Source organism: Parasteatoda tepidariorum, chromosome 10, assembly GCF_043381705.1.
Source record: "Parasteatoda tepidariorum isolate YZ-2023 chromosome 10, CAS_Ptep_4.0, whole genome shotgun sequence".
NCBI classification, from domain to species: Eukaryota; Metazoa; Arthropoda; class Arachnida; order Araneae; family Theridiidae; genus Parasteatoda; species Parasteatoda tepidariorum.
In genome coordinates, this window is record NC_092213.1 from 81,530,409 (window position 1) to 81,544,826 (window position 14,418).

General features: G+C 31.2%; 1 protein-coding gene across 1 annotated transcript in view; it reads right to left on the bottom strand.

The window, feature by feature from the left end:
- LOC107451551 (multiple epidermal growth factor-like domains protein 6) overlaps nucleotides 1–14,418 on the bottom strand; it is a 221,065-nt gene that overhangs the window by 18,260 nt on the left and 188,387 nt on the right. Inside the window, exons 23-29 of the mRNA XM_071187042.1 lie at nucleotides 14,087–14,206; nucleotides 11,013–11,150; nucleotides 8,597–8,725; nucleotides 5,877–6,002; nucleotides 5,051–5,193; nucleotides 4,763–4,895; nucleotides 1,729–1,931 (exon numbers count right to left, since the gene is read on the bottom strand). Of these exons, the coding sequence (XP_071043143.1) occupies nucleotides 1,729–1,931; nucleotides 4,763–4,895; nucleotides 5,051–5,193; nucleotides 5,877–6,002; nucleotides 8,597–8,725; nucleotides 11,013–11,150; nucleotides 14,087–14,206 (992 nt within the window). The remainder of the gene's footprint in view (nucleotides 1–1,728; nucleotides 1,932–4,762; nucleotides 4,896–5,050; nucleotides 5,194–5,876; nucleotides 6,003–8,596; nucleotides 8,726–11,012; nucleotides 11,151–14,086; nucleotides 14,207–14,418) is intronic.

Here is a 14,418-nt window from a genome sequence, read left to right on the forward strand (position 1 = left end):
AACTGTCAGAATAACCACAGTGCTTCAGTTCAGATTAAAACTATATTTCTATCCTTTTCATTAATGCATTTTAAAAGAAGTATAAAGTAACATTCATATTTTCATATTTTGCTAAATGCTGTGCTTTTCCAAATTTTTTCTTTCTCACAAAATTCTTATATTTCTTCATTTTATCTTTCAAAAAAAATTGTTGTTTTTCTTTGTCTAATTTGCATATTATTAATAACAATATAGAGCATTTTTTTTTACAATTGTACCAAAGCTATATAATTAATAACGTCTGGTATATAATGTTTCATTTGTATATTTTGTACACAAAAAATTATACTGGTGCAGTGGTATTAAACAAAATATTTATTTATACTTAAATCTTGAGCTGTTTCCATTTTATGAATGAAACAGACCTTAGAAACTGATTAAATTTAAAATATTTAAAAAATATATAGATCAAATTTTAAATCTATAAACTATCAGTTTATAAACAAAACATAATTAATAGTTTATGCTTTCAAATTTTACTTGGATTTTATTAAAAAGGTAGAGTGTCCAATAATAATAATAACTAAGTTAAAATGAACTGATACAAATCCTCTATTTAAGTTTCTTGCTTTAGTATTAAAAGTAAATATAAATAAACTCATTCATTTAAATCACTCGTCATACTGCAGATTCCAATTTTGTTGTTTATATCACATTCTAGAGATTTCTTTTTCTTAAATATAAATCAATAGATAGAAAAACTCAAGTATGTGATAAAGCTAAATCAAATAAATCGCTTATCCACTCTGTTAAAAAAATTTCTGATTGTCATACCCATAAAGATATAGTACAATCGCTCATCCGTCTTGTTTTACCTTAGTCTTCATAGCTAGTGCACCAGATTAAAACAAATAATATACCTTTGCCAAATAATCTTCAGCCAAAAGCAGCTTAAATTATACAATTTGTAGTTATGCAGATTGGGTCGCTTAATATATAGCAACATACAGTGGGGGCTGCAATAGCCTGGTTGGTAGGGCACTGGGACCATGTCCAAGAGGTCGTGGTCAAGAGGTTTGGCCATGCCGGCCAAAGTCTCCCTGCACAGTAAATGAGGGACTGGTGCACGTTAAATCTGTCGAGTTTCAAAGTCCTCCATGTTCCCATAACAAATTATACTTCTGGGGGTACTGATCCAGGAATTCCCTTGTCTTCTGGATTGGGTTCAAAATGACATGGCCACAGGGTTGAACATTAGTAATCATAAACCCAAAATTGGGTCTGCTGTTCAACGACCGTTATATACACACACATATATATATATATATAAATACTGTAGGGAGAGTAAAAATCAACCAGGTCAACCTTCACCTATCAAAACTATCAAAAGGTACCTCAAGATTGATTGGAGTCAACATATGTATTAGTGAATTGATGTTTAATAATTGTAGTGGTAGTTAAGCCACAATACTCCCTCGCAAGAATTTTAACAGGGATGGGATTCGATGGATGGATATCACTAATTGCCATATTTGCGAAAGCCCATTTTGAGCGCTTGTGGTGAGAGCTGTATTAAGTTCAAGGTTATATATGTGCGTTGCTATTTGCTGTCAAGTGTGTAAAGGATTCCGTTGTCTGTAAATGAATGAAATGTTCAACACTGTGATTGTAAATTGTAAAAAATAAAAAAAAACTCAAGAAGATTATGCATAAATCTAAGTACAAAGAATGAAAGAAAGGCTAAATTACCAGAGAGTCACACTTTTCAGTGTTGTTCCAAAGACAGCGACACTTCATCTGGCAATTAGATCCATAAGTGTGTCCTTTGCACTGCTTGTTGCACTTAGTGCCCCTTCGTCCAGGTGGGCAAATACAAAACCCATGAACTCCATGACAGTGTCTTGTGGGACAGGATTTGGGACACCTCTTCTCACAACCTTCCCCATACTTTCCTGATTAAATGATAACATAAACACGTTGTTAAAAGCAAATACACATATTCATTATTAAAATAGCTTAAAAAAGAAAAAGACTATGAAAATTATTATAGACATAGTTACTTCATTCTCTTACAGTTTGAACAACAATTATTTAAACTATCTACACTATATAAGGGGGAGAGGAGTTATCGACAATGTCAGCCTTCTTCTATGAAAAGGTAACCCTACATAGAATGGAATTAACATGTCTTATATACTAGGGAATTGGAATTGTATTTTTGTAGTGGTAGATACACTACAGTACATCTCCACCAGAATTATAGTGATGGAATTCGATGAACGTATACCACTGGTTGATTCCTTGCTGTTTTGTGAGAGGCCGGGAGAGCTGTATTAAGATCATCGTACTTTTGAGTACTGTATAAAGTTAACGGTCGTGATCACTCCTGTGTTGCCATTAGCAGTCGAGTGAATATGTTGTACGTTGCGTGATCAAGACTGAGTAGCAACAGCGCCGTGGATAATATCGCAGGTCACAAGTCAACTGTTCAATGTGGATCATCCATCGATGTAGGCGTGTTCAGATCGAAGTGGACGTTACTGTCAAGTTAGGCGTGTTCACATCATGTCGACAGGTCACCAATGTGAGGAGAGTAGATATCGACAATGTCAGCCCTCATCTATGAAAAGGTAACCCTACATAGAGTTGTGTTAGCATGTCTTACATGCAAGTGAATTGGAACTGTATTTTTCTAGTGATAGACACACTACAACTATATAAAGTCAAACCCGGCTATAGTGAACACGGGTTATAGTGAACTCCCGGATATAGTGGACGAAATGCTCAGTCCTGTGCCTTGCTATACACATATGTTATTTTTTATGGATATAGTGAACTAAAAAAGTGAGGAAGTTGGATATTATGAACTTTTTTCTGTCTTCGACTAATTTTTTTTCGTCATTTTTCTTAATAATTTTGAAAAGTCTACATCAAAATAAATACTTATACTGATTTTTAAAACCATCTATAAGAGTGGAATGCTGTGATAAGCATTTTCTCCTGTTAGCTTCTTTTATCACACTTCTCCATCCCTAAACAAAGGCCTACCCAGGCAGATGTATGGACAAATTTTTCCCTGCATCAGCTAAAGATTACAATTTTTTTTGTACACAAGACGAAGAGTAATAAAAAATAAAAGCAAGTTATCACATTATTTGTTACTACGTATTATTTTTCCGTCATTTCTGTATTTCATTTCATTGGTCATTTTTTTAAATAATGTGTAATAAAAAAATAATGTATATAAATAAATAATGTATAATAAAAATAACGTATAATAAAATTCTAAAGGAGTTCGGACTATTAGTTAAAATTGTTTGCTGAACGGATATAGTGAACTCCCGGTTATAGTAAACCGAAATTTCGATCCCTTGAAGGTTCACTGTAGCGGGGTTTGACTGTACTACTTTTACCTACAGATTGTAGACTGAAATACATAACTCTGCACTTTATTGAAAGGCAAAAATGCCTTCGAGAGGTATGTTTGAATGAGTTTTCGAATCAAAAGAAAAAGGAAATGCACTACAATACTATATGACGTCATCGTAAATGTTGATATTAACATCCGAGATTGTCGCAGAATATCATTGTATCTGTACGTCAACGAGACAAAGAAAGTTTCCATAGTAATCGATTTATTTTAAAAGCATATTAATCTGGTAGACATAACCTCACAAACAGAGTGACAAATGAGAAACCAAAAGAAAGATTACAAAATAATCGGCTTTAACAGAAACTTACATATTCTCATTTAACAGATAACAAATGATGCCAAGATCCACTCGTGAACGAACAAAAGAAAATGAAAATTGGTCGAGCCCAGTAGACCGTGACGTTACCGACGTTAGTTGAATGCGTGAGATCGTCATTTTAAACAGGATTGACAAAGATAGAGACTTTTTATTTTATTATCAATCAAAATAGAAAAAACTCTTTTAGCATTTATTTATCTAACACATTTTAATAGTAATTTATCAATTACGGAAATATGGGATTAACACAAGGGAAATAAGGGTAAATATGGGATTAACAAAAGGTGCATTCTTATGAAAATAGCAAAACCTTTCTTTTGTAATGAAGAATTTGATTTAGCCTGTGGTCGCCGAACNCTCACCCTGTTTTTGAGAAAGGGTGAGAAATTCTCACCCATTTTTTTTCTATGATGAAAACACTGGTGGTCGCCGAACTAAACTAAAGCTCAGTGGCGCGACAGCCCGTAATGGCTCGGCTTGGGGTCCAAGAGCAGATGTTCAAATTGAGGGGTCAGTTGAATGCGGAACCCCCAGTGGTGTTTAGTCCTCAAGCATGCTCGGTACTCATTTTATCGACCCACTCATGGCTGAGTCAACCTAGTCCAGCCCAAGGATCAAACCAAAGACCTGTGGCACGAGAGTGCAAAGAGCCACCGGGGTTCTCCAACAATGCTTTATTAAAAAATAAGAGGCTAAAATTGTAAGAAGGAAACAGTTTTTTATTTTTGCTTCACTGTGAACTAAAAAAGTCTTCCATCAAAATTTTTTTTGTATAATATTACTGACTCAAACACCTAAAACAATTTTGTGACAATAGTGGAAATGTAATATTTAACCTTCTATAAACAAGCAATTTTTGTATCCTAAGTATTAAGCCCTTTGATGGTAACTTTAACATTCTTCATAATCAAGCACTTACATTGAGCTTTTACTGTATTTAATTGAAGAATTCAAATGAAGATTAACGACAGTTCCTTCATAAAGTACCTTAAAAAATTTGAATTATTTTAAGATACTTTTTTTAAACTGACCTTGAGGACAACCAGTCTTACAGCGTCCTTTCTTGTCCTGTCCATAAGGACAAAAACAATGTCCCCTAACAGGATCGCATAGTTCCTCCTTTCGACAATGGCAGCGACTTTGGCATTCAGCACCATAATGACCCTGATAAGACAATTAATAATTGTGATAGTAAATAATTATTACAATATTATAAGCTGAAAAAATATGTAAAAGTATCTATAAGAACAAATGGATTTTTTAAAAATAGTATCTTATTAAAAAAAAATAGGCTCTCTTTATTTAAAAAGAAGACTTACTTGCGGACAGGGAATGTTGCAGAGTATGCCGGTGAAGCCTAATTGGCAAATGCAACTGAATTTATCAGGGCTGCAATATCCACCATTTTTACATTGCTGACAATTAAAGACACAGTCTGGTCCAAAGGATCCTGGTTTGCATCCTAGACATCGGATTCAAAAAATGAACACTCAAAGCTGAACACTTAAATTTCAATTTTCAGACAGAGATTTAACGAAGATTCAATATACATGCATACATAAAAAACTGCAGACTCACGACTATTCAGCCTTCCTATTGTTCAGTCAATTAAAAAAATGAAGAAATATGGATCCAGCTATTGGTAAAAACTTGTCGTGGGAAAAAAGCAAGCTTTTTTACAGTTTTTTTGTTAGTCTTTGTTTATCAATAAACATTAATTTATATCCTTTATGAGCTTAAATTTTTTTTAATCTGTTTATTTTCTTAATGTATTCTGATCTAACCTAATCTGCACTTATTAGATATCTAAATGACACAGATTGCCTCCCTGACTTATGACGTTTAGTTTGTTTAAAAATAACTATAATTTTATATATTTAGTGATTAGTTTGGAATAATGAAACAAGAATATTAGTAAGGAATATTAATTATTTTAGCTATATTATTTGTTAAAAAAAATATTAAGTATTATTAATACACTTAAACATATGATACACTTAAATGACGATTTGGCTGTTAAATGCTTAAAAAAAAAAACGAAAAAAATAAATTAAAAAATCTAATTTTTATATATATAATCACATAAATCCAATTTTTTAAAGAGAAAAGTCATAATTTTTGTCAACAAAATAGATTTTGTGTCACCTGTGGAAGACAAGTGTGAGGGTGTGTCACTAAGGGTTCCCTGTTTCTTCCTCTGTTTTTCTCTGTATGCCACATACTCAATTTCAGGAAAATCTCCTCTTTCTGGACCCAGATCGCTCTCGTCTTCTGAAAATCAAACAATCAGAATAAAACACAAAAGCATTTTCACAACCATTCAATTTTTCTTAAATAAAAAATAATCTTCGCTCACTTTCATTTGGTTTGAACTAAAATAAGTTTCAGTTTGACTCAGAGTTGGCACAGTTTAGGACAGAATGGATTAATCCTTGGATTAAACCGTCCTGTCCAAAACCCTTTTATACAAATTATGTCACAATTTAAAAAAAAATAGTGTGAAAAATAAAATGTTAATTTTGTAAGAAGAAACAGAATAAAGAAAAGTTTTTATTTTATTACAGGGCGCGTAGCCAGATTTTACAACAAAAAAATAAGCACTTTTTAAAAATGCTATGCACCCAGTATTAAAAAGTTTATTATTATTTTTAATATTGCATTATTTATCCTTGTGCAAAAACATAATTTATCAGTATTAAACGCATATTTACTGTAATTAAGGATAATGTATTCACTTTTGTTGTTCATTGAGTTATGGAGCCTCAAATTTTATAAATCTTTTTCTATTATATTATTTTCCTTTAATAACTTAAAGCAAATTGCATAAAAAGTATCAAATATTTATACACAGGCATTTAACTAAATTTCGATTAAAAAGGATTAAAAATTAAAAATAAATAAATTTAAGAAATTTTAAAAACTAGGAAACATATAATGTCCATTGTGGCATCACAACTTTGTTTACATTTTGATGTTTTGAAATTTAAAGAAAAAATTTCAGCAACTAAACCTTCATGAGTCACCTAAATTTACTTTTTTTCTACACTTTAAAGTAGATAAACAGAATTTGAAATGACTCAGTATTTTTCCTGCATTTTCGTATTGAAACAAATGTTTAAAAAAAAAATCTTGTTCGTGCCTTGATTTAACAACCACTATTTACAGAATTATGCAATTTATTAAGTTTTTGTTGTTAATTGATTTTAATTATGACCAAAATGTAAACAAAAACATTTCAATATCCAAAACAAAAAGTTTAATATTTTTTAATAAGTTTATTTTAATTAATTTTATTTTCCGAAAAAAGTTTACTCTTAAAAAACGTCTTTAGACGAGTCTATATTATTAACACTAAACATATCATAACCAGTCAAATGACCGTTTAAGAAATTTCGCATTGAAAATGAGCTTATCATCTTGTTTTTGCACATTTGTCTTCATGACTTTTTCTAACCATTACATACAGTTAATATTCCATTATTTTTTATTTTTTGTATTTTGTTTGCTTCGAATAATACCTATCGTATACCTACTTCAACCCCCATTTGACCGAGAGCACAATTTATTGCTTTATAAGGTTATCGGATCAGAAATGACGATGCAATGCGCGTTCTACGTATTGCATTCAATTAGTTGCCCATTTTTGCAAAGACTGTTGTGTAGTTAGTTCAATCGGAATAACTGTGAATTCAAATTTCGAGAAAGTACCTAACATTTTGGTAAGTAGCTTATGTTTTATTTTGATAGTTTTACTTCATTCCTAACTAACTGATACTTTTTACCCAGAAAAATGTCGAAATGATCCAGACAGCACAAGTTCTTAGAAGAAATAATACTATAAGAATAATTACAAGAGTTATATTTCTTATATCTTCTTATAATTATAGGAATTATGCAAACAATAACAATTAGAAGGAAATCACGGCGGAAAATGTACAATGGAAACCCCCGTATATGTTAAAAATGCGTTGAGCAATGAATTAAAAATTCTTATTCCTTGTATTTGTAATACATAAGAATTGGCATTATACAATTTTGTTTAATTATAAGAAAGTTTTTTTTTAGCTTATTTCCGTCCTAACATCCATACTTCATAGATTCATAGCTGCCAACACTGATAGGAAAAAATCCAGTAGATTTTACGAAATATAAAATTTCATGATAATTGTTGCATGATGTATGTACTAAATATTTTAAACATAGGGAATTTTTATAGTCATCAAAATAGAAAAAATGCAATATTTTCCACTTCTGATTGACATAAAACATACTTGAAATGTTATGTATTATGTTTACTCAGAATTTTGAATAGTAAGAGGCACTTAATTCATCAAAGATAGTTAAAATATTTTTTTAATTAAATTAAAAATAGAGTTCTGAATAAAAATAGGCTAAACATTTTTGAAGAAAAAAAAAAGTGTTGAACTATTTTTTATAAATGAGGTTTGCATTATTATGAATTATTAATACTTATTTAAATATTCAAGCAAGCAAGCAATAATCTGTACAAAAATTCTATTTCAATACGGATTTTTTTAGGAAATTTTCTCAATATTAGAGAATTTTCTAAAATGTATAAAAACCAGGAGAATTTTAATGAAACCAGTAGACCAGGAGAAACTGGCTTAATCCAGTAGTCTACTGGAAAATCCAGTAGAGTTGGCAGCTATGTAGATTCGATCAAGAAACATAAAGTCCCGTCATTTGACCGGCTATGGTAGAAATAGGTAGTGTTGGTATGTTTAGTGTTAACTATCAATGCACCACACTTAATACAATTCCCTCCCTCTCATCAAGCTGCGTGTCCCGTTGTTAAGAGAGTAAAACTGTATGAATGAATGGACTAGGATAAGAAAAAGGAGTACCCTTGATATCGCATTTTCTTTGATCTTCCAGAAGCCTATAGGCAGACAAGCAGGAACAGAAATAAGATCCTTTAGTGTTGTGGCACATTTGATCGCATCCTCCATTCTCTATTTCACACTCATCCACATCTGAAGAAAAGAAAACATTAAAAAGAGATACTTATTAAGAACTAAAATGCTTTTGAATAGATGTTTCACGGGCAAAGTAATAAAACAAAAACAATGTGGCTGTTCAATTATTAACAGGGTGCCTAGCCAAATCTAGCAACATAAAACAAACACCTTTAAAGTACTTTTTGAGCACTCAAAAAATATTTTTAAGCTCTAGATACATTAACGCGATGCAAAATAATTTTCAAAGACTTTACACGATCATAATAAAAATAACTAGTTTTTGATTAACTCTTTTTTTTTAAAATTATATTAGCCATTAAAATATGATCAAGAGATTTCAGAGAGTGGAAAATGAAGCTTGAAATTGAGAATATCATGGAGAAGAGTTGCACGTGAGAGTGCAATAATCTCACAGAACCCAGCTCACTATACGCGCATGCGGACTCGCAAGTATTTCATCAAACCTGTAAAATGATGGGGGCTTTCATATGCTATGGACCGACGGTACGCTGAAATAGATTGTGGTTGAATGAATTGTGAGAAAGTTGAATAAAACAATGTGAAACACACATTTTTGCATAACATGCGGCGAAAATTGACACGGTAAAGAAAAAAATCTCATTTTCAAAAAGGGAAAATTAGGCAGTTTTTAAAAACATCCAATGAAAAAAGCACCTTTAAGGATTTTTTAAATACGAAAATAAGTACCTTTTAAAAACGCCACGCACCATGATTAAGAAAACACCTAAGGATTAAGAAAACACCTACACATTCATTGAAACAATCACACATAATGGCAGATCTTGCAAAGGATTGGATACTTTAGCAAGATTCTGCACCATTGCACTGAGCCGGAACAACACAGACTTGGCTTCGTGTCGATTGCCTGAAGGTTATCAAGCAAGAAGACCGGCCACCTTTTTCACTGGATCTAAATCCTTTAAACTATTGTGTTTCGGGAATGTTAGATTCTAAAGTGAATGCATAGCAGTACAGAAGTTCGGATTATCTCAGAGCTTTTTTATTGTATGAATGGGACGAATTACCCTGCAAAATGATTTGTGCTTCCACCAAACAATGGCGTACGAGATTCTCTTTAGAAATCAATAAAGATGGTGGCAGATTTTAATAAAAAGTTACAAGGTTAACTTCCATTTATGGTGTTAATCATATTTGTTCTTTTCTATTTAATGTTTGAAAAATAAAATTATTCAATATTTGTAACCCTCGTGGCAGAATTGCAGGACGTTACAGAATTCTTGCAGAAAGATTTTTCTTTTGGAAAGTTTAAAAAAAAAATTACTTTTCTTTTTTATAGAAATTTACACGTAGTATTTGAATCATGCCATTAAATAATCCCTTTTCGACACGTTCAATTTATGCCAATAATATCGTAAATCGATGCAATGTTTTGATTGTATTTCGGTAGTTACTGATTTTCATAGTTTTCAAATATCCCGATATATTTTAAACATGGAAAATTTTTAACATGCCTTTTGATATTTACTTTTTAAGGCAATGATTCTTTTGAATTTTTGGCAGTTATTGCTATTGATTTCTCCACGGTTTTTAAATCCAATATTTTTTATATGTGATATTATTTATTACAATAACCCAAACTCGAAACAAAACATGCAATTGAGAGTTCGATTCTTGTGATTTCATCGCCGATCATTTTTCGGCAATTACTACTATAGATTTCATGATTTTTAATTTTTTTTATTGCGATGATTATTTATAAAATGCGTAGAAAGAAAGAATTTGTTCGTTTCCCCTGCCTCTAACGAAATGCGAGAATATCCCCCATATTAGAATAAAAAATTATTACATGTTCAATTTAAAAAATAAAAAAATCAGTTTTTATTTGTAAACATAGCACTTAAATGAGTAACATATATGTTTGTAATTATTAAAAGTATTTTGCAGAAAGATATTAGTGGTAGAGAGGCTTGTCGCAGATAGCTCAAAAAAATTCTACCACAGGGTTTATAACAGTATTTTGTAGACACCCTGTACATAGTCAAAAATATTCAATTTATAAAAGTTGATAAAATTGCACAAAAATTATAAAATTACACACTTTAGTTGGTAAAATTACACACTTCATTAATTAATTTGCAGAATAAAGTTGAAGCCCTCAAGCTGATAAGATTTAGTCTTAGTATCTGAAATCCAATCATTAAATAAAAAATTATTCAAGGCATTCCATTATTTTTTTTTAACATTGTAGAGTATAGAACATTAAAGCCTGCAGATTTATGGTCAGACAGGAACAAATAATACTTTCTTAACTGACAAATACCTCCGCAGGATTTATTATCATCCTTGAGTTTATACCCTTTGAAACAGGAGCAAATGGGTCCTTTTGAATCTTCCTGACATTTCTGTTCGCAACCCCCGTTATCTTTTTTGCAATGGCTCACTAACTCTTCCGCAATTCCTGAAAAAGAAATGGTTTTTGAAATTTCTTGTTTTAAGCGTATTTGGAAACAACATAATCAATAGCAATTTCAAGTTTGAAAATCTGAATTCACAATTTGGTGGTGGTGGGGCATTAGGTAATAACTACTTACATATTTATGTTTGTTAAATTTTACAGGGTATCTGCTACATTTTAGATTTTCAAATTCATGTCTCTTCATGATTTTTCATAACTAATTCCAAGAATTTTTTATGACTTGAAGAAGTTACAATTTTCTCTGACAAAAACATAGTAAATTTAAAAAAGCATTATAATAACATTCATTGAAATGGTAAGTGTAACCAAATCTGTTATATACTCTGCATCTTTATATTTATAGATTTCAAATTTAAAAAACAGAGAAAAGAAAGAGTTGAAGTTATAAAATAGCTGGGGGAAAAAATAAAAAAGCAATTTTTTTCTTTTTTCTACAGAATTATATTCTAAAGATACTTTTCTTGTCCATCAGAAAGGAAAGAAATACTCCTTACTTGTCTGTTTTCATTTCGAAAAAAAAAATCGTTAATGATTGGCTTGCCTGGGCTTGAAATTTAAATTGATAAATAAATAATAAAAATTCCTAAATCACAGAAGTTCAAAAGATAATTTGCTCTAGAAATAATGTTTTTTCTTTCATTTTTTGAAAAGAACATGATAAAGACATTTTATATTCTAATAAAATATGACTGTGAGTAGTGATTTTGTTAGGGATTCAGATATCTGGAACATGATGAAATTGAGGGAGGGGGGATTTCATTATAAAAATTAGATTTTTGGCAACCTAAATCCATGACTTTCCATGATTTTTTTTAAAAAATTGTAAAAATCATGACATTTCATGACAAATTTTGTTCAATACTGAAATTCATGACTTTCCAGGTGTGCGGATACCTTGATTTTAGTAAGCTAATTGCGTTGTCTCACCAATCACGTCACGATTTCAAATCACCTGACTTGGAAAGAACATAGTAATTTACTTGTCAAAAAGAAACAGTAAAGGGGATTATTGTGACATAACGTATGACTGATAAGTTTCCTGAAAAAAATGTTACTTATATTATGAATGACCATAAATTAGGAACTTGCACTTCAAGAAGAAGACCTTCCGTACCCACACTTGTGACCTATGACATCAGGGCCAGCTAATCTTTATCAGCAAAATGGTGTCAGTGGCGGATCCAGTGGGTGGTTGGGGTCATGACCCCCCAAAATTGAAAAAATAAAATTAAAATAATAATTTTTTTAATAGTTTAGAAAAGAAATAAAATATTTTAAAAATTATTTAAGGGGGCATATACACCTAAGTAGGTCGGAAAAATTGGTTGTCACCCATATCTAATTATGTTCTTCACTGTTTTCAGAATCATAATCCAAAAGATTAAAACGAAATTCGTCATCGTTTCATTGTAAACATTAATAATGTTGAAGTGTGCCGAGCGCTCCAAGTGCGCTTCAACAGGTTTAACCAAAAATTGTATAAAGGTGAAGATGGGAAACTTGCGTTGAAAAAAATCATTGACAGATTTGCCGAAGTTTCTAAAAAACACATAACATTTATTATTTAGAGATTTTGAATACTTGAATTATTTATGTATTGTTCTACTGTTCATTATGATAAAAATAAATGAGAAGACTAGCATTAAAAACCCGTTTTTTATTTTTCAAAAAAAATGTGAAAAAAATTTTTTTTTTCTTAAAAACTTTTTTTTTGCATGCGTGTGTGGGGGAATCTGAGTCTATGACCATCCCCCAGGAAAAATTTCTGGATCCGCCCCTGATTAAAGTTGAGCTAAGTTTCTCCACATAAGTTAAAATGTTAATGAACGATAAGTTAAATAAATACAGAGCCATATCACACATCAAATTAATTGAAATATAATTCTTTAACTTCAACTTCTTTTACTTAACTTAGATTTATTATTTGTTTATGTATTCTATTGTAACCGTGATACATTATTGTTTTGTGTACCTGGCAACTTAGATGCAAGATTATTTCATTTATAATCCACATGGCTTCATGCCTGTTATTGCGTTAAGTCTCTGTGTGAACACATAGTGAAAAATTTTAAACCTTTGAGAACGATTCTTCGTGAAAGAATTTATAATGTGTTACTTAACAGAATTGAAACTTGATGGGTTTGGCTTTCTCGAAATAGAATGGAAAGAACAGCTGCTAACGTAAACAGATGCTCGTTTTAGTCAGGAGATGCCCACACTACGTCACTTGCAGGCATCCCATTACGGTCCCCTAAGACTTAGGAAAAGAAGGGGTCGTTCACAGTGTTTTACAGTTATAGAGAGGTAATATCAAAGAAAACAATGGATTAAATAATTTTGTGGAAACTTTTTTTCAATGAAGGACTACAACCTTCTGGAAGGACTACAACCTGATGGAACAAACCTTCTGTCATTATAATGGAAGGGTCACTGTAATGACATTAAAAAAAAACCATTGTGTCTATGGAATAACAAACCTTCTGCCATTATAATGGAAGGGTCACTGTAATGACATTAAAAAAAAACATTGTGTCCATGGAATAACAAACCTTCTGTCATTATAATGGAAGGGTCACTGTAATGACATTAAAAAAAAACATTGTGTCTATGGAATAACAAACCTTCTGTCATTATAATGGAAGGCTCACTGTAATGACATTTAAAAAAAACATTGTGTCTATGGAATAACAAATCTTCTGTCATTATAATGGAAGGGTCACTGTAATGACATTAAAAAAAACATAGTGTCTATGGAATAACAAACCTTCTGTCATTATAATGGAAGGGTCACGGTAATGACATTAAAAAAAACATTGCGTCTATGGAATAACAAACCTTCTGTCATTATAATAGAAGGGTCACTGTAATGAGGGTCATTTAAAAGAGAGGTATACTCAAAAGAAGAATGTGGAACTCACTAAAACAAGATCTTCCGTCAGAATGAAGCTGAAATCCAGGTTTGCAAGAACATTGGAAAGATCCAAGCGTGTTATTGCAAATATGGCTGCAATTGGAAAATTCACTGCATTCATTAATATCTGAAAGTGGAAGAAAAACACTGAATAATATTGCAATAGTTTTTTAAATGCAGTTGCGAATAAATTAGAAAAATAAAACAAAGTCTAAGGATTTGTGATTTATGATAGGCAGGTTTATTATACAAATGAAGAAAGATATACTTTGTGCTATGAATCCAATCTGATTGAAAAGCACAAAAAATATTTGGATTTTTTTTTCCCTCACTCAATCT